Genomic DNA, 19660 nt, shown 5'->3' with positions numbered 1-19660 from the left:
TGGTGTGAGTAATTGCTATTATAATGCGATATTCTCCTTGAAACATGTGCATGTGGTCTTATATTCAGTCATCTGTAACACATCTTCTGATTGGATTTCTCAGCGGATGATATAACTATGTTTGCCTTTGTACAGCTCATTCCCCTGGGTACTGGCTCTGATTTTGCACGAACATTTGGGTGGTTAGTTATGGTTTCTTTGCCTTATTTCTTTCTTTAATCCGTAACATCTATGGAGTATACAACCTGAGAGAATTAATTGGAATGGACGCGTCTGTTTCCTTTGCCAGGAAAAATGATCCTTACGAGGCCATTGAACGCATTTCTAAAGGTGTTGATCTTCAGTTACCTTGCTGGTCTATTCTTCTCATGTTATTGTTCATGATTGGCAGATCTTGCTGAAAAACCTTTTACTATTTTTGCTTTTGGTTTCCCTATAGAAATGCTAATGTTAGGAGTTATTTAGGGGTGAGATCAAGGATAGATGTTGGTGTCATTACTGGAGAAAACTGGAGAAAGACCACTACTTCATTAATGTTGCTGATATTCATTTGTAAGTGTAACTTGGAAATTCAAGATGGAGACTTACGAGTCATGATTCAGGTCATTATCTAAATACATGCCTTACAAAATTTTGCAGGAGTGCCAAGGCAGGTTTTTATGCTTCTAGGTACAAGAGATTTGGTAAACTATGCTATGTCATTGGCGCTTTGCAAGCCTTTATGGGGCATCATAACCAGGATTTCAGAATCAAAGTCAGTGTAACATATTGATTTGTGTTGCTATAAATGTCAAAGCATAGTCTCCTATTCAGGCTTCACATTAATGCACGAAAAATTTTTACATAAGCTTTAAATGTGAAAATTTGTAGATGAATGAAGGTGACTGGGAGACATGTCCTCTAGTTACAGCTCTTTGCATTGGAAATGCAAAATACTTCGGGGGTGGGATGAAAATTACACCAAATGCTGATCCACATAGTGGAAATCTTGAGGTGAAATGCCTTTTTCTAAAATCTCCTTGATAAATATTAGCATCTATTTTTAAAATTTTGTTGGCTAAGGAGGCTCCTTTGTCCTGCCTTTTTTTCAAAAAAAATTATTTTTATTTATTATTTAAATAACTTGAAGTTGATAGAATTTTTGGCTTCCAAATTCTGCAGGTTGTTATTCTTCAAAACTTTAAGTGGTATGATTTCATCCTCAAATTACATAAGCTGTACAATGGTACACATTTGTCTGTGAGAAATGTATCTTCGAGAAGGTAAAATCTTTTCTAGTGAATGCATCATACCATTCTTCAATCGTCACACCTCTACTTGCTAGTTCTTCATTGCATGCTGAGGTTTTAGACTTTAGATGACAAATGATGTTAAATTACATGGCGGTGTTAAATTGTAACATAGCATGTAGGAGTAAATATCATTTACCCAAGATCGTTTTTAGTTTTTCTTCTCATGTCACAAGGATAACAATGACCCTTACGATACAAGTGGCATTTTAACTGATTCATTTGGATATCAATGAGCATCATTAATGAGCAAACTGCTTTGCATGTTAGGATGATAAAATATGCAACTGAACTCCGGTGTATGAGCTGGCATTTATTGTGTTTGATTTACATGATAATTTGTGAATATGCTAGGTTTTCCAGCTAAATTAAAGAACTCTTTTATTCATCTCCTTCTTTTTATTTTGTTTAATTATTTAATGCAATGTCAAGCTCACGATTTGTGATGATGCTCAGTCATAATGATCTTTGTGTTGTAGGGTACACTCTATTGAGGTAGAGGACATTTCTGGGAAGGGTGGGGTTTACATTCAATCTGATGGGGAGCACCTGGGGTTCCTTCCAAGAAAAATTCGTGTTCTTCCAGCTGCTATTGAGATGATATGCTGAATCAAAGAAAAAAGGAGAACTGCAGAATGTCACTGTAATGTGCAGAATTTCCTGAAAAAGAGAATGAAGGGGAAGGAGGTGATGAGTTCTCCCCTGCCGTCAAGGCTCTGTTGGCTGCAATGTGGCAACTGGCAACAGTTTCCAGAAATATAATAGGCAACTTTGGGAGGGGGAAGATAACTCTCAGAACATGAAAATATTTTCATGATGAGATGGAGCTATTTTGATTTGCCAGTCAAATACGCTTGTAGACTTGTAGTCCCTGAAGCTCGCTATTTACAATATTTTAGGAGGGGAATACGTTTTTGCAAATGGCACATGTTGGGGTTTAGTTGTTAATTTTGGGTTAGAAGTGTTTTTACTTATTAGTTTTCACTTTCAGAACCGTCTCTCTTTTTAAGCAAAGGAATTCGAAATTGTTTTTGCATAAAGATGATTTGTAGAGGTTACCCAAGGGGAGGATTTCATTTTGAACACCTGTGATCTGTGTATATTTTTTACGGTAACTTTTCTTTTTATATATAGTTTTTATGCTTTTTAATTTGGTCGTTATTTTTAAATTTTATTAGTATAAATGATGTTGCGTCATATGCAAAATTAATCCTCTTATATTCCACACCATTCAGTTAAAAATCTCAATGTGTTTTAAATTCAATTATTAATTTTAGTGTTCCCTCCTATGTATTTGTATGGAGCTTAGGAAGGGCATCCCCTTACATTTACAATATTTTATGTGGATGTTGGCTATCATTTATAAATTGTATCGTTTTCGTTATAACAACATCAATCCTGAAGAAAATTCTAGTTATCATCTCTCTTACATGTCCTGTGAATGATTTTTAATTTTTGATAACTGTAATTAGCGAAGTTTTCCTCTACAAACTCAAGGCTACTATAAAAGAACTTGATTCAAAAGATACTGAAATTGAAGAAATAATTAGCTTGAACAGAAATCTGGTTGATTAGTAATTTCCAACTTCTTTTTCTTATCATTTTTCTTTTTATTTTTTTTGGGTTGACATTGGCGAGGCGAACAATTACTTCTGAACGACGAGGCCGAATTGAAAAATTGGAAAGATGTTCTCTCCAACTTTCATCCAGAAAAATCATTTCCTCTTGTTTTCTATGGCTATAAATTGTTTAGAAACCAGAAATGTCAGATTTTTAGACAAACCGCGCGAGTTACTGTTGCCCCATGAACTTCTCGGATGGCAAGTGTTGCCTCCGTAGCTTCCGTTTGTTCCCGCCTCAATTCCCATCATACTTTGATGTTTCCATCGAAGCTTCCCCGCAAGACCTATAGATTGCGGTGCAATGGAGGAAATCCAACTACCGATTCCTCGACAAAACAAGATTCTGAACCTCAAAATGCATTTCTCAAGATAGCATGGTATGGTTCTGAACTTCTTGGTATTGCCGCTTCTGTCTTCCGTTCCCCTTCAATCGAGGAAGCCCCTGAGAGAACTCTTGAGCTTGCCGGAGATGGTTCAGGGGCAGTTGATCGTGCTGCGGTTGTGGCAACCATCAAAGAGGACTTTGAAAAGTCTTACTTCGTTACAGGTTTTTCCCTAACACGGTTCGTTCAAGTTTATTCTTAATTCCTGTTCCTAGTTTGAGTAAAACCCTATATTGAAAGATGATTGATTCTACGAATTGGCTTCCTCAAAGATATTTTGCATCCTTCGTACATGCATACATCCATAAATGTATGCTTAAGGATATTTTACATCATTTAGTGAAGATAGTAAAATGCTATTCTGCTAAATCTTTTAGAACAAGTTCTGGTTGCCATTCCCGTATTCGCTCAAAATGTGGGTACTGTCATCCCTCTGGTTAAAATAGCCGGTCGTCAATATTTCTGACAATATTGCATGCCTCCTGGTAGTCTATTATTACATAATATCTTTTATGTAGTTTTGGCATGTCCCCTAGTAGTCTATTATTACATAATATCTTTTACGTAGCTTTGGCTTCTCTCAATGGAATTGGGTTGAACTTAAAAAAAATGCCTTGGGTTTGTCCTGCTTCCCCATTATGTGAAGAGTTGTGCCAGTTGCTGCTTACTCAAAAACCCCTAGAAAAAAGTCTGAAATTCTCTTAAGACCCTATAGAAGTAGAAATTGCGTCACATGGTTAAAGTGTCCTTCCAGTGACATAGAATAAAGCTCAAACATAGCAGCCTCAAGTGATTGCTCAGATAAACTCTAGCAAATTTGAATATTTTCTGGTCAGTGATTTTAGATGTTTCTGATGGGCATTTCGCCTGGGTAACCTGGTCTTGTTCACCCTCAGGAAACCTCACTTTGAATGCTTATGAAGAGGATTGTGAATTTGCTGATCCAGCAGGCTCCTTCAAAGGGCTTCAACGTTTTAAAAGGAACTGCACTAATTTTGGATCACTTCTTGTAACGTCCAACATGAAGCTTATGAAGTGGGAAGACTTCGAGGTGAGATCAACCTCTGACACTGCGCTGCTGCTTTTACTAACTTTGGTTTTGCAAGTGGCCCGTTTAGTCAATGGGCATATTATGGATTTACATGTCTGGTTTGTTTGCAGGATAAGGGAATTGGCCACTGGCGATTCAGCTGTATTTTATCGTTTCCATGGAGACCCATTCTTTCTGGTACGCTTTTCTTGCTTTCCCATCAACTAAACCAAACCACTGAAGGCCGAAAGGCTGTTTTCCTTATCGGTTTAATCTCGCCATAGAATATTTTATATAGATCACCGTGTTTTACTTGAACTTTCTATTCTCTTGAGTAAATTGCTTTTCAGCTTCTCTGAGTTTTGCAAAATTTGCAGCCAGTCCCTGTACCATGTATGCATTTTGCCATCTAGAAACACCTAGCAGCCTAATTCAGTTTCAATGTGGCCCATAACTACAAATCACCAGAAGGCAGACTTAATATTTATGAAAAAGTGAAGGGAGGTTACTGCAATATTTTCACTGCTGGAAAGGATGAGTCCAGGTTCTATAGACTAAAAAAGAGGTTTTGGTATTGAATCAGAAGGGGTTTGTCAATTTAGGTTTCAAAAAACTCGCGTAGGTCAATGTAATTTTTCATTTTCTCTCCCTTTTTTTCCCCCTTTTTCTGCTTTTTAATTACAATTAACCTTTATGAACAACGTGGTTCATCTAAAACTCCATACAATGCATGAGAAAACATGCCTTCTTAATTACGAAGAATGAGTCTAATTTAACTATATGATGCGCCATGTAATTTGACGACATGTTGATTTAAACTCCAGCAACGGGATATACAGAATACTATTTTGATGCACAATCTGGAAGAGTTTGCAGGTAAGTGGAATGTTTAATTAGTGTCAAGCTCATGACCACTCTGCTTTCTAGTTTTCACCCACATAATTATTTTTGCATTCACATCTCTGCAAATCTGCAAATTCTTCAGGCATGTGGAGCACTGGAATGTTCCAAAAATGGCTTTGTTTAAGCAAATTCTAAAGCCTCGCCGAGGATTTGGCATAAGAGATCAGGTGGATAGGTGGTTGAAAGATATCCAGGGAAGCTCTAGATAAGCAAAGGCTTTTTATTTGCATCAAAGTGCCAACAATACGTCCATAAGTTGTGAGTTCGGGTGCTTATGAGGATCCAGCAGAATTTTGTTGTGTAACCTGATACGAATCTCTTGCCGAACTGAAAAGCAATTTATCTGCGAAAAGAGTAAACCTTGAAGCATAGGAAGAAGCTGAGATTTAGTGTATAAATGCTTTGTCGACGTAGTCTAGCAGTTCTCTCTCTTTTCTTATGTATGGTTGTTACTTGACATGACACTTGTATCATAGGGATTCACTGTAACAAGTGGGTAGGTGTAGCTAAATAGTTTATGACATGATACTTATCCAATCGCAAATTCAAACGAACCCTGCATTAACGGTATTGTGACTTGATATTGTAAATTCGTGCGGTGTGCATGCACCTTTGATGGATCATGTCTCACACATATTCATCCTTCTCAGATGAAAACACAGGATGTTACTTGAGATCCACTTTGCCTTCTACAACCTAGAGGAAGCTGTGAAGGACAAAATATTAACAACTTAACATCATGAGGTTAAACATTTTTGGCGAGCCAATTTATACACTCATTTGACTTTTCTATATATATACTAATTCGAAGTAGCATTTTAATCCTTATCTGGTTAGTATACATATGTTATCGGTGAGGCTCGTTAGCAAATAGTCAGCAGTATTTTCTCTAATGATGATATTAATTGCCTCTCCATATTGTTTAATAGTTCTATGATCTATCCACATCCAAACAAACCTAATTTAGAGGAACCTAGAAATGTGCAGGAATTTAGGATATATTTTTTTAACACTTTGCTGGGGATTGGAGATGAATTATTATTGACTAAGGGTGCGTTTGGATAGAAACCAAATCATGGTTTCAGAAGTGTTTTTACCGATTACGAAGTAAATATATGGAGGAGATTATCTCGTTTTGCGGAAAAGTGCTTCTGAAACCACGGTTTTGAGATACCCAAACAGGCCCTCAAAACAATACGTGTTTTTTCACCAAAAAAATGAGATAAGCTGTTGATGAAATTTCTTTGTGAAAGAAAATCTAGAGAAGTCATAAGCAGAAATTAATTTTAAATATTTCATTTTTTTGGCCAAATAATTAAAATCTTTCCCAGCTAACCAATGAAACCTCCTAAACATGGTTGGGAAAAAGGAGTCGTAACAATACGGGGAAACGAGAACCCTCGAACTCGCACTGTCACGATAGCAAGGGCCGTCGCTCGTTACTCCTTTGCTTCAGGTTGAACATGAGCTCCTCCTCCATCTGCTTCTTCTTCTTCTTCTTCGTCACTGTTCACTCTGCAACAAGTTGCTCATTTTCGAAAGGCTTATGATTTTTGTAATAAGGAACTATATTCTCTTTCTTTAAGAAGCGAAGTGTATAGTCCCTCCGTTTCGGCATATTTATTCATTTTTTTGGCTATTTGATGGAACTTTTTCTGTGTTTATCAGATTAAGGATGCATAGATCGTTGGTTCGACCTTTCTTAACAAGGCGAGGATTTAGCACTACCAGCTCCGAGAAAATCGTTGCTTCTGTGCTTTTCGAGAGGCTGCCCGTGGTTATTCCCAAAATCGATCCTGCTGTTTATGCCTTTCAAGAATTCTCGTGAGTTTTCCCCTTGCATTTGTTATCTTCTATCTGTTTGTGTGCTGAGAAAATGTAGGCGTTGGGATTCTTCTTCTTCGTCTTTTTGGAGTGAACGAAGTGATCAAACTAACAGATGCATAGAAAGAGCTGTTCTTTTGCGGGAGAAATGGAGGAAGAGAGTGTTAAAGGGAAAATCATGAGCTTTAGCTTACAGAAGTTAAAAGGAAATACTTGTCTCTTAGTACATAGTTCCTAGATCTGGACGGGATTCTGACAGACCCAAATGAAGGGAACTATAAAATGCACGTAACTTAGTATCAAGTTCTTGCCTCTTCCAATCTTTAAGGCAACTAAATGAGTGTTTTTGTTGTGGTTGAATTTGCTCAGCATACTTGAAGAACCGATGGTTGCAGTGGTGGTTCTTATTTTACTCTTCTACATTCTCTGTGCCATTTACTATGTCGCAATTCTGTTGATGATTGTCTTAGAACTATGATTTTTTATTACTATGGGTTGGGATGCTTAGGTTTCGGTGGCGACAGCAGTATCGGCGCAGATATCCAGATGAGTTTCTAGACAGATCGAATGCAAGGTATTAGTTTGTTTTTATTTATGTTTTTAATACTTGATGTTGAAATACCAAGCTTTGATATGATTGTTATGTTTCCTGGTTTCCCTCATTATGGTGATCTCAATCCTTGGCGTACTTGCTTATGGTCACATCATTAAGTCTAGATATTTATACCGGACATTAATTTATAATGCTGTGACTCATAAAAAGAACTGATTTGGTTCCAATGTTCCCTTTCCTTTTTCCTATTGAATTGCAAATGTTAATTCAGTTTCAAAACTGCCCCAATCTGTTATTGTGCTCCTGAGTGGGAACTTCTTGTAATTTTATATATGCTATCTTATTAATATGTCTTACTGTTTTCCACTGTCCTTATTAAACCGTATGGTGCAGTGAAACTCTAGCTGTTGCATCAATGTAATTCTTATGACCTGAAAAATGAATTGGTGCAACTATAACTTGTATTTCTTTGTTTGGTCCTAGTTTGGGGCAATATGGTTACAACCTGTTCTCATGATTTTACTTTCTTCACCTTCATAGTCTTTCTTTTAGTGTCTTCTCTTTCCTGTATGCATCCATTAAAGAGATAAATAATGATAATTGAAAAAAAGTAAAAATAAGTATTTGATTTCGCATAGCTTTATGCAAATATTATGTTACATCCAGGGGGAAAGGTGACTATCAGATTGACTATGTGCCAGCTCCTCGAGTCACTGAAGCTGACAAAAGCAATGATAGAAGGTATGCATTAAGTTGCTGGATTTGCATGATTTACCCTGAGAAGGTATCTTTCTTTTTTTAAAAAAAAAATAAAAATGGCAAGAATACTCGGGAACTTATGAGGGAAAATGAAATGGTTCTACATACAGGGACCCGAAATGTCATACATTTATGTCAATCCAATGAAATATGTATTTATTTTACCTTATCCTAGCATCCTTCAGACTGGGCAATTGTCCATCCCTCTTGGATGGTATTAGTTAAGGGCATTCTTAATAAGTTATTGCATGGGTTCTCTTTCATATTACTTGACTTGATTATTTGTAATTGGGTTGGTTTAGCAGCCAACTACTCCTGTGTGTGCCTCAGTTATATTAATTGTTGTTTCATTAGTAGAACTTTATACCATATGTTAGTGTAAAACTAGTGACATACAAGTATGGCCTAGTTATATTTTAACTAAATCTTTGTCAGGCAAAGTTAATTTAAACTGCCATTTATTATTATAATAATGCACTCTTATTCTTCTTTTTATTCATAGGCCATACCTATGGCCTTGCCTTTTGGTTACTGGTGTTTACTTGTTACATATGAATGGGTTGCAATGTTGAACATGCTTGCGCATGTTGGTTTGATTGATAATGAAGAATGCTCGTATATGTAACTTTTAATGTTTACATATGGTGAATGAGGTGGCAGTAGCTTGTATAATTTGAGAATCTGAAAGATGTGGAAACTCATTAGTTTGGCGTACTCTTTTAATTGTTTATTAAACATTTTTAAATTACACCCCTTCAGGTCATTGCAAAGAGCTCTTGACAGAAGATTGTACCTTCTTTTGAAAGGTATACCATATGGGGCTCCAAGTGGAAAGCCCGTCTGGCATTTTCCAGAAAAAGTTTATGAATCAGAGGAGACACTACGCAAGGTGGAAACTGCTATATGACTTCTTCTTTTTTTTCTTTAACATTTATTTCCTTTTCTTTTCCCCCCTCATAGTTTTTAACAATTTGCAGTGTGCTGAGTCTGCTTTGGAATCAGTCATAGGAGATCTTTCTAGCACCTATTTTGTCGGAAATGCTCCAATGGCCCATATGGTTGTTCAGTCTACAGATGATGCGCCAGGGTCTGCATCCTTCAAGGTGCCTTGATGAGAAATTTTTCAGTGCTTTGTTATTGCAATTTTTAGCCTCTGGTCATACGTAATTTCATAGGAGAAAAGCTTAAGTACAATTATTAGATATTTTTTATCAAGTGTTTTTAAATATAATCATAAAATTTGGGGAGCTTTTTTTCCAGGAGTTGATAAAAATTCAACCCTCTAGGACTTCTCCTAAATCTAGTCCAAATACCTTTTTTTACCCATCTTTGAGGGTTTTTCTTTCTTTCTTGTCTTGGTGCAGTTGTACTGCATGAATATGGAAGTTGGCTTTTTCATGTGATCCCACGCTGCATTTATTTCTCACTGTGAATTATGCTTACCATTCTTCTTTTTTGCTGAAATCTTGTCAGAAATTCTTCTTCAAGTCACAAGTAATTGCAAAAAACAAGTTCAACATTCGTAAGTGTGAGGATTTTGTTTGGGTGACAAAGAATGAACTGATGGAATATTTTCCCGACCATGCTGAATTTCTGAACAAGATGATCATCAGCTGATATTAATCGCTACGCCGAAGTTACACAGGGACTTGTTTCTTGGAGCTCCATGGTCTGTATGTATCAATTTTAAGATCGTTGCGAGTTAGTTGATAGAATGAATATAGAGGATCTCGAAGAGAGGATCGAGCTAATATAGAATTGCTAGAGGCAATTGAAGATTTCAATTTGTTTTCAAGTTAAATGAGGCATTGCAAATTTTTGAAACTTTCTTGAGTTATTGGAAGCAAGAAGGGCGCTGTTTAAAACTCCATTTCCTTCTGTGCACCTTATGTATTTTATTCTCAATAATAATAATTTAATTTTAAAAAATTGATTTTGTTTCGGGGCTTTTTCCCGTAATGTATATTTACTTTTAAGTCATCCGTGAAGGGCCGGGATGATAGCCTATGCAGTATGTCAAACTGGGTTTGTATATGTCTGTCTTACTTCATTATGGGCCGGGATCGGCTAGCGTTTCTCTATTTTCACAGCAGACTATTAAATTTTCCAAAAGATCGCATGATTTTGTGAAATTAACAGTTTTTTTCTCTCTCATTGAACTTGTATTTCATTACCATAAATGGTATATTTGGATTTATCCTAAAAATGAGTTTGTGCAAGTCACGCTCTCAATTTGACTCATTTTAAGTATGGGTGAAGCTGTAAATATACCAATAAACTTATATTAAATGTGTGTCTGATACCATAAATAAATCTTGGATTAAAAAGACACATGATGATTTCAAAAAGTTATAAAAATACCCCAACCGTTAATTTTTGTAATGTTGATTGTTTGTTTGATCGAAGGTGTTGACGTAGATGCTAACATAAATGCTTATGTGGCTTAGAAGGTCTGATAAAAAAGAATAAAGATGTAAATATACCTATGAACTTGTTCCAAATATGCACTTGACATCATAAACAAACCTTGGGTACAAAAATATCTATGATCATTTCAAAACAATCCTAAAATGCTATAATTGTTTAATTAATCAAAGATGACTTTTTAGTTCAAACTTTTAACTAAAAAAGGTAACACGGACCTTGAGCTAGTGTTTCAGTCTCCCTCCTTCAAGTGCAATTTGCTTCTCCTTTCAAATGATCACGTTTCAGTCTCCCTCCGATCCCAATGATGTTTTCTCCTCACTATTGCACTTCCATTGAAAATAAATAAGTTAAAACTCTTCACAAAACTTGCTCCATCATTTTATCTATCAAAATCTCTCTTTTTCTAAAGAGAGCAACCCTACTCTCTCTCAGTTGTTCTTGTCACATCTCCTCTAATTTGCAAAAAGGAGGGACTTACACTTGAAGGAGGAAGACTGAAATACTAACTTAACGTCCAGGTCACCTTGTTTGGTCAAAAGTTTGAGTTAGACAATCATTTTTAATGAATTAAACAACTATAGTATCTTAGGGTTCTTTAGAATGATAGTAGGTATTTATGTGCCCTGGGTTTATGTTTGGTGTTTGACATATATTTGACAAAAGTTCGCAGGTATATTTGCACATTCACTCTTTTTTATTAGACTCTCTAAGCCATGTCAGCATCCACATCAGTGCCTTCGATCAAACAAATAGTCATTGTTACAAAAATTAACAGTCATTGTATTTTTGCAATTTTTTTGAAACCATCATGTGTATTTTTGCACCCAATGTTTGTTTATGGTGCCAGGCGCACATTTGGTATAAGTTCATAGGTATATTTGCACCTTCATCCTTTAATTATTCATAGTGTTATTATTTTTCAAAATTTATTAATTTTATACCATGTTAAATTTAAACCATCTAATTTGATATGATAATCCATTGGTTTCCCAAAATGATACGCATATAGCATTTATTAGCAATACAACCTTTACCAGTATCCAAATTCAAAAAATTTGAAAACTCAAACTTTACGAGCATCCCACCAGCAAAAAAAAAAAGGAAAAGAAAAAGAATTCAGCACGTGCGAATTATGAAATAAAAAGTAGAGTTGAATGAGTCGTAAAATGGAAGGAACAAAATGAATGAACGTAAGAATGGTGTACGGTTGTTGAGGCAAGTTGTAAATAGTGAGATGTCTTAGGGATGATGAGAATTGACCACCCAAGACCATGGTGGTATGAATAGATGTTGTGTATTAAGTGATTAGCCCAAAGTTAATTAAGCTAATGAATGTCATTAAGTAGTAATTAACAGGAAGGCAATTAAGCTATCTTGTAAGCCATGCTTAACCCAACCTAAATTTCAACTACTTCCGTTCAACTGCCTCAAACCCTTCCCGTACTTCCTCTTCATTCTCACATTCATTCCCATTTCTCACAAGTAAGCGTTCCTTACCCACCAACCTCCTCTTCTCCTTTCGTTATCACCAATGAACTAATCCTCCCTTCACAAACATTTATATGTCCATAAAAATAGTTGATCAAATTAATTCATTTAATATATATATATATATATTATCTGTCTTGTTTAGTATTAATGTCTGCCCAACTTCTTCTACCACCCACCACCTTTCTCCTCCTCTTGTTTTCTCTATAAATTTCAACCTTCAAACACACTTTCATTCTCTCTATCAACTTCTTTCCGTTTCTCACAGCCAAACCCTAGAAAACGCAGCTCAACAACATGGAAAACCACCTCCTGCAGGTGGACCCACCAAGCCCTCCACCTCCGCCGCTGCTTCCATCATCGCCGCCTCAAAACCCTACCTTCATCTTCCCGGGCTCACCGCCAGGGGTGGAAGCATCGTCGTCATCGGTGCTGGAAAAGCCGCTGGACCCTCAAGGGCTGCTTGACATTGACTGGGCTAACATATTCTCAGGGCAGAGCAATAACTTTCAGGTTGGGGTTGGGGACGCCGTTAATATTACAAGCAGTTACAAGCCAATGATGGAAGGAGGAGGTGGTGGTGTTGGTGGTTTATCATCGTCGACTTTAATGGGTGAAATGAATGGAGGTCATGAGGATATGGAAAAGGAGAGTCATAATAAAGAGAAAAGAAGAGGAGGAGGAGGTAGGCTGAAGAAGTCGACGAGGCCGAGGTTTGCTTTTCAGACCAGAAGTGCTGATGATATTCTCGACGATGGTTATCGTTGGAGGAAGTACGGCCAGAAAGCTGTCAAGAACAGCGTATATCCCAGGTTTGTGTATCTTTTAACTGTGCTTTAATAAGTTTTTCTTTTAATCCCTTGATACTGCCTCTATATATTCCCTTCGTGTCACTTGTAATGTTTTCTGAACAAATTACTCCTTCCCTTTTTTATATAAGTTCCAATTAACCATTTTTTTTTTTTGACCTTAAAAGAGGAATATTCATTAAAGGTAAATAAGTACAAAGCCCAAAAAGAGGTCCAAAAGAAGAGCTAATAACAGCCCAGAGCCGAAAACCCTAAACCTTAAAAAACTAAACCTAAAAACAAGAGGGACAGCCGCCACTGAGGTCACCGAAAATAAGCCCACCGTCTTCTCGTTGGAATCTGCAGGGAAAGAGGCGCCGTCACCGGCATCAACACCATTAAAAGGGGTGGGGGTTCGAATGAACCATCCCAAAGGACCCAACCCTCTGCTAGGCAAAATAACAACCCAAAGTGGTTGCTGAAACACCATGAGAGAACTCATGGGAGGAGAAACACCCATAGATGCAAGCCAACTAGACGAAAACACAGAACGAGGAATAGGAGATCTCACCGCCGACCTCACGACGAGTAGCACCACTATAGGATAACTGGTCTCTTTTTTGATGCCTTGGATTCGCACCAATAAACTGAGCCACAAACTGTCCTCTGAGAGATAGATCGGAAAGCAACAGAGACAGCCATCAACACAACCCTTTCCCCAAAAACACAACCCGAAGGCATCAGCTCAGGATCGGAAGCATTTGAAGTCAAACTACCAGTAAAACAAAAAACGCCGTGAGAAAGTCCCTGAAAGCCCTTAAACAAAGGAAAAACACAGTACACCACCATTAAAAACCCAACACCACCGAAACTGAAAATGAAAACGAAAGGCGGCCGCCCCCTCCTCCGGCATAAACGCCGGAGAGGGAGGCGTCGCCACAGCCGCTCGCGCCGAGGCGAGGAAGAGAAAACTCCCACCACTCACAAAAGTTCTGGAGAGGGGGAGAGAGAGCTCGCCCGTTGGCGAGGAAACAGAACTAATTCCAATTAACCATTTCAAATTAAGTATTTCTTGTAAAATATCAAAATTGCCTTCAAAAAAACAAACACTTAGTTAGATGAATTGGGTTGATTAATTAGGTCAGAAGTAGTAATTTATTGGACGAGACATGTTATATTGTAAACTTGTTAGAAAGAGATGAGAGAGTAACTAGTTTGATGAAGAAAAAAAATGATGAGAAAATTTTATATTAAATTACTGGGGAGAGTGCAGGTATCCATAAATAAAACAAGCTAAGTTTAATTTACAATGTTGATAGCATAAAAAAGTAGTTGTTTTACTTCTTACGGGGAACTTGCTAGGATGATGACAAGTAATGATCTCTAACGTAACAATAAATGCATATAATCACGGAAGATACCTATGGTAAGCGTTAAAAGACAGTAAAACCACAACGTTTTTATGGACCCGAAACGCAAATTTATAATCCCGGTGAGATATATCTATATGCCTTGACATCTTTTCTTAAAAGACAAAGGGGTAAATAAGAGCATGAACCCCAATAAAATGAAAATGATAAAATTGAAATATCCATCCTGCGAGGACTAGTATGTTTAAACTACGAAAACTTTCTTTTTAATTTCTTTTTTCAGCATATTCCATGTGTCACTAATACATAAATTAAACTTTTGATAGCCTCTAATTTGAAACTTAAGCATCTCGTAGAGGTCATTTCAAACTCTCTTTTTTTTTTTTAACCCAAAGACAGATGCCTATGCATAAGTCATATCATTACACTCTTATAATTAAGTACAAAGAAGAATAAGATAGAGTATGCCAGAAATATATAACACATTTAGGGCAAACAAGTAAAAGGAAACATCAGATTTAACGTTTTTCTCTGTTAATTGTACAGATTAACTTAGTTAAATAGACTAAGAGTTTGAAGAAATAAACAGATGAATTAGGTTGAGTTTGAAAGAATCCAGGTCTTGATATAAGAGCTTGGACCATCATAGAGAGTGCAATATTCAGACCTGTAATTAGACTGGTTCAACCTGCATTTCTTAACTTTCAAATACTCTCTAATCATCCTACTTAATACTCATTAGGTCTATATCTTTTACGAGACATTAATCTGGTCTAAATTTAATTTATTATTGAAACTTCTTTTAGCAATTTCTTGAGTGTGTGTGTGTGTGTTTGTATGACTATTTTTAATCGAATTTTCTCCTTTAACTGTGAAGTCGTAAGTATATTAACTTATGTAACAGATGCTATCGTGCATTAAATACATGTATTGCAGGAAGTGCATGCGTGTGACCCTATGTGGTGCACAAATCCAAGATATGTTATACTGTTTATGACTTATGAATTTTTAATAGATTATTATGCATAATATATTGATAATTTTATCAAATTATATTGGATATCCATGCATATTTAAATAACTAACTAAGCCAACCAGGTCCAATATTTTCTAAGTTCATTTTTTGATCAATTTGTTAAGTTAATTAGAACTATCAGTTTAATTCAGGGCCGGCCGGGACAGTGCAAAAACATTATCAGTTGGATTCGAGTCTTAACCAAAATCAACCAAACCCTGTGAAACGAACTCCTTTTACACTGATAATCTCTTCTCCTCTAATAATAGATGTCTGGGGAAAAATAACTTTTCCCTTCTTAAATCTTAATTAATCACTTTACAGTGGGTGCATGATACACACACACACACACACACACACTTGATTCTTCAACCGTGTACATATTTTTTATGTGAAACCGAATGTAAAAGTATTAGAGTTTTCTTTTTAGGAAAAAAAAAAAAAGGTGCTTTGGATACACACACAGAGCATAATTAGTTAAACCTCCTTAGGTAGAGTTTATTGCATGGTCAAAGAGACCATTACCCAGAAAAGAAAAGAGGCTGTTTGTCAGGAATTGAAAAGTCAGACTAATAAAAAAAATTGGTTAAGCTAATTGTGTTTTAAGTGTTTCATAACATCATCATGCGATTTATGTATATGTTCGCATCAGTTTCTAGTAGGTGATGTTTGGTGATCCTGTAGATCCATCCGTCTTCATGAAAACTTATTAGGAATTCGGCAAGAACTTCATCAATAATCCATCTGCCCCACATATTTTGAAAAACTAATAATTCGGAGAAACATATAACTTTTGGTATTCAAGTTTATATATACCTATAAATAATTGTCCTAAAATTTAAAAAGATAAGCTCTTTAATTTGAAGATGGAATGGTGTACTGCTGCTATTGTACTACCTCCGGTCTTTAATATCAAACCTTGTTTGACTTTTATTTTGGTCCTAAATATAAGACCTTAATCTACTTTGTCTCTCATATTTATGTATTTTTTTCTAAGATAATCTTTTTAACAATAATGGTTCTAATTAATATACTTGATTAGTAAGGATATTTTTAGAAAAAATAACATCTATTTATTACAAATAACTAATTTAACTTCTTTCCTTAATCTCCTCAAATTAGCCAACTAGCTCTTATAATTAAAACTGGAGGTAGTATTACTATGTGTTCTTTTCTGATTGAATCCAAATCCATATAAGAACATGCATTTATGATTGTTTTTTTTTTTGAGCAAACATTTATGATTGTTAATTAGGTTTAATTACATGCGCATATATATATATATATATATATATGAATGAGGTGAATATATATGTATATATAAATATAATATTGACATGGGCGGGTTGGTGTGTTTGACATGAAACAATGGAAACAATGGAAAATAAAGGAGCTACTACAGATGCACGCACCACACATGCAATGTGAAGAAACAGGTGCAGAGGTTGTCGAGAGATACAGGCATCGTGGTGACAACGTACGAGGGAATTCACAACCACCCGTGTGAGAAGCTCATGGAAACCCTCACCCCTCTCCTCAAGCAGATCCAATTCCTTACCAGGTTCTAGCTAGCTACCACCTGCCCCCTCCATCATCTTCCGTCCCTTTCAAATGTTTCTGATGTCAGGAAAAACAACAAAAAAGGTACAGAAAGAATAAACGTCTGTAAAATAAGGTTGATCACACTCATCTTCTTTCAACTGCTTGGCTTGTTTCTACCTATATGTCTTCTACGCTTCATTTTACATACTGTTTGTTTGTAAACATATAAATTTGTGTATACGTACAACTTATATATACAGTGCCTCTAATCATTTAATTATATATATACACACACTTCTCTGGATAAGGGACTTCTAATATGTTTCACACAAACTAAGAAAACATTAAATTTTATTAACTTTTCATTAAAATATAGCAACTTTTCAACTTTATCTATATTTCATATATAGACTTTTAAAAAAAAAAACCATCTACACTTTAATAAATGGAGGACAATATATATAGTACATTGATAACAAAAATTTAATGAAGTGACTTATAAATAGGATCAAGAAAAACCATCTCTCTCTATCCTATGAATAGTACCATAGGAGTACAAGTTTATTGGCTGCTGGATTTCTAGGCCAACTCGTGAAGACGGTTTAGATTAAATAGCAAAATATTAAAAAGAACAGTTTTTCAATTTTGAGATTCATACCCATGTCTATGGACTTTATATCCCCTTATATTGGTGTCAAATTTAAGATAAACACATTTTGCTCATTTGTTTTTCTAAAGTAATAAAAATGGAAATAATGTCATTATTTCTTAAATAACGTAACTATTTTCTCCTAAAATTTCGTGGGATAAATACTAACTTTATTTTTATTCTTTTTTTTTATAACAAAAGTATTGTCCCTTTAAGACATTACAAATGAAAAGTTAAAATCAATAAATTCTAACAACAAAATTTGTGAACCTAATTACATGATTAATGACAAAAACTAAGCAAGGCATAGCTTGAAAGAAAAACAAAAAAGAAAAAAGGCGAGCCTTTTTTTTTCTTTTCTTGTTTTTGCTTTTTATACAGGAGAAGTCTTGAAGCCTAGAAAATAAAAAGACTAAACATGGGGAGTAGATCCCAGACACTCGTTAGCCGCTAAGATCCTCAAATTGAGAGAACTCCCGTCTAAAAAGGAACAGTTGGAAACTCCTTCCACTGATCAGCCACCTTGTTTCTTTCCCTGGAAATATAGCAAACTCGCAGCTCCCTGGGATATCGCATGAACTTTTTGATTTGCAAAAAGAGCAGGTTACCTCTATCTTCTAAAGAACCATTTGATCAAGTTCTGTGCATCTGACTCGAGGATGACCTTCTTTAAACCAAGATCCCAAGCAAGATTGAGACCCTTAAAAATAGCTCATTCTTCTGCCCCCACATCCCGCTCTGTTCTGAGAATGTGTAACTGCACCATCCACATTAAGTTTAACCCATCCCTGGGGGGAGGTGTCCAGGTAGAATTATTAATCTGGGAGGAGTCTCAGTCAGATTCAAAATCCTGTATCTTCACACAGTGCTTCCAGGCATGTAAAATGATAAAAGCTGCCTCGGAGGGCTTAATAAAATCATCATCAAACACCGCATTATTATGCTATAACCGAAGCTTCCAGATTGAAACACCCCAAATAAATTGCCAATCACCGTTATGATCATTTCCCAAATCTCTCTTCAAATTTAGAGCAGACCAATCACGTAACGAAGATGAGAAAAACTGAGAATCATACCTGGGGCTTAACAAATGTAACCAAACAAGATCTTGCGTATTCGGAGTGCCCAAGGAATAAGGATATGCAACACATCCTCACAGCCATCATCACAATGAGGACACAACGGCGGAGCTTGAGACCACATGCTCCTCCATGTGTTTGCAGAAGTCGATTATTAAAAGCGACCAATACTCTGATGCGTTTATCCCTCTTCACTTCCATATAGCTGCTTTGAGAGTAGATTGGAAAGCATTGTTAGGGGACTGTTCAAGTATAAAGTAAGCACTCTTCACTGTGAAGTTCCAGTCATCAGTGGCGTTCCAAGAAATAGTATTATTTCCAGCCTCTATCACGGGGGGTAAGACCGTACGTGATTAATTAATTTCTGAGCAGCATTACTAGGTATCGTTGTCGCTAATCTAACAAAGTCCCAAGTACCGTATGACACCCAATCAGCAACTTTGCTAGTTTCCTCTTCCTCTGAAAGTGGCCGCCGCCACAGCTCTTTAATTAGAACAGAGGCGAGCACAAAGAAAGGAAGAAAGCAGTAATGCCCTCCGGTGTGACTGTGAGCGAGTCGCATGCGTAGAATTCTTAGTCTGGGCTAAGCAACCGGGCTTGAGCCAGTAAAGAGTGGGCCCACAACAGTTATTTTATTTACATTGGGTGGCCCAAAGAAGAATGGGCTCGACATAATACGCAGAAGAGTATATGAATGGCAACGTCTTTTTTAGCAAAAAAAAATGGCAATGTCTTTTTAATTGCCGCTCAGTCCGAGTCTGAGCTCGGCTTAACTCAGATCGTCATCCCCTCTCAAATTATATTACTACTATACTACCTCCGGTCCTTAATATAAGACCCAGTTTGACTTTTTATTTGGTCCTAATTATAAGATCCCAATCCATTTTGTCTCTTATATTTATGTATTTTTTTTCCAAGATAGTCCTTCTAATAATGATA

The 19660-nt window shown here is 36.3% G+C and overlaps 4 protein-coding genes across 4 annotated transcripts; all 4 read left to right on the top strand.

Annotated features, from left to right (window-relative positions):
• Nucleotides 1–103: 103 nt before the first annotated feature.
• LOC114745407 (sphingoid long-chain bases kinase 2, mitochondrial-like) lies at nucleotides 104–2220 on the top strand (the record flags this gene model as incomplete). The annotated part of the gene is given in 8 exon segments (XM_028933562.1): nucleotides 104–182; nucleotides 290–330; nucleotides 466–509; nucleotides 512–552; nucleotides 640–754; nucleotides 871–993; nucleotides 1162–1262; nucleotides 1769–2220. Coding segments are annotated over 8 exon segments (674 nt in total), but the record flags the coding sequence as incomplete, so codon positions are not given.
• Nucleotides 2221–2949: 729 nt separating this feature from the next.
• LOC114745406 (uncharacterized) lies at nucleotides 2950–5817 on the top strand. The gene is made up of 5 exons (XM_028933561.1): nucleotides 2950–3458; nucleotides 4191–4345; nucleotides 4456–4522; nucleotides 5149–5200; nucleotides 5310–5817. The coding sequence occupies exons 1-5, from the start codon at nucleotides 3107–3109 to the stop codon at nucleotides 5434–5436; spliced, it is 753 nt and encodes a 250-aa protein (XP_028789394.1). The 5' UTR covers nucleotides 2950–3106; the 3' UTR covers nucleotides 5437–5817.
• Nucleotides 5818–6599: 782 nt separating this feature from the next.
• On the top strand, nucleotides 6600–10300 carry LOC114745400 (39S ribosomal protein L46, mitochondrial). Its single transcript, XM_028933552.1, has 7 exons — nucleotides 6600–6683; nucleotides 6896–7051; nucleotides 7560–7625; nucleotides 8271–8345; nucleotides 9123–9252; nucleotides 9341–9466; nucleotides 9837–10300. Exons 2-7 carry the CDS (start codon nucleotides 6903–6905, stop codon nucleotides 9978–9980), a joined length of 690 nt encoding a protein of 229 aa, XP_028789385.1. The 5' UTR covers nucleotides 6600–6683; nucleotides 6896–6902; the 3' UTR covers nucleotides 9981–10300.
• Nucleotides 10301–12382: 2082 nt separating this feature from the next.
• On the top strand, nucleotides 12383–17275 carry LOC114745398 (probable WRKY transcription factor 56). The gene is made up of 2 exons (XM_028933548.1): nucleotides 12383–13090; nucleotides 16842–17275. Exons 1-2 carry the CDS (start codon nucleotides 12576–12578, stop codon nucleotides 17017–17019), a joined length of 693 nt encoding a protein of 230 aa, XP_028789381.1. The 5' UTR covers nucleotides 12383–12575; the 3' UTR covers nucleotides 17020–17275.
• The last annotated feature ends 2385 nt before the right edge of the window (nucleotides 17276–19660 follow it).

The sequence above is a fragment of the Neltuma alba genome, unplaced genomic scaffold (genome assembly GCF_004799145.2).
Source record: "Neltuma alba isolate B1F8T4 unplaced genomic scaffold, ASM479914v2 tig00004658_pilon, whole genome shotgun sequence".
Taxonomy (NCBI): domain Eukaryota; kingdom Viridiplantae; phylum Streptophyta; class Magnoliopsida; order Fabales; family Fabaceae; genus Neltuma; species Neltuma alba.
Note: the sequence above shows the minus strand (reverse complement) of the source record. Positions and strands in the feature narration are given on the sequence as shown.

What these genes read in the sequence shown, in the direction of transcription:
- LOC114745406 (XM_028933561.1), top strand. Translation starts at nt 3,107, where the DNA reads ATGGCAAGTGTTGCCTCCGTAGCTTCCGTTTGTTCCCGCCTCAATTCC. An exon ending in ATGGAGACCCATTCTTTCTG is followed by an intron (nt 4,523 to 5,148) that starts GTACGCTTTTCT and finishes TTTAAACTCCAG; the next exon opens with CAACGGGATATACAGAATAC. An exon ending in CAATCTGGAAGAGTTTGCAG is followed by an intron (nt 5,201 to 5,309) that starts GTAAGTGGAATG and finishes CAAATTCTTCAG; the next exon opens with GCATGTGGAGCACTGGAATG.
- LOC114745398 (XM_028933548.1), top strand. Translation starts at nt 12,576, where the DNA reads ATGGAAAACCACCTCCTGCAGGTGGACCCACCAAGCCCTCCACCTCCG. An exon ending in AAGAACAGCGTATATCCCAG is followed by an intron (nt 13,091 to 16,841) that starts GTTTGTGTATCT and finishes TGGAAAATAAAG; the next exon opens with GAGCTACTACAGATGCACGC.
- LOC114745400 (XM_028933552.1), top strand. Translation starts at nt 6,903, where the DNA reads ATGCATAGATCGTTGGTTCGACCTTTCTTAACAAGGCGAGGATTTAGC. An exon ending in TATGCCTTTCAAGAATTCTC is followed by an intron (nt 7,052 to 7,559) that starts GTGAGTTTTCCC and finishes TGGGATGCTTAG; the next exon opens with GTTTCGGTGGCGACAGCAGT. An exon ending in GACAAAAGCAATGATAGAAG is followed by an intron (nt 8,346 to 9,122) that starts GTATGCATTAAG and finishes ACACCCCTTCAG; the next exon opens with GTCATTGCAAAGAGCTCTTG.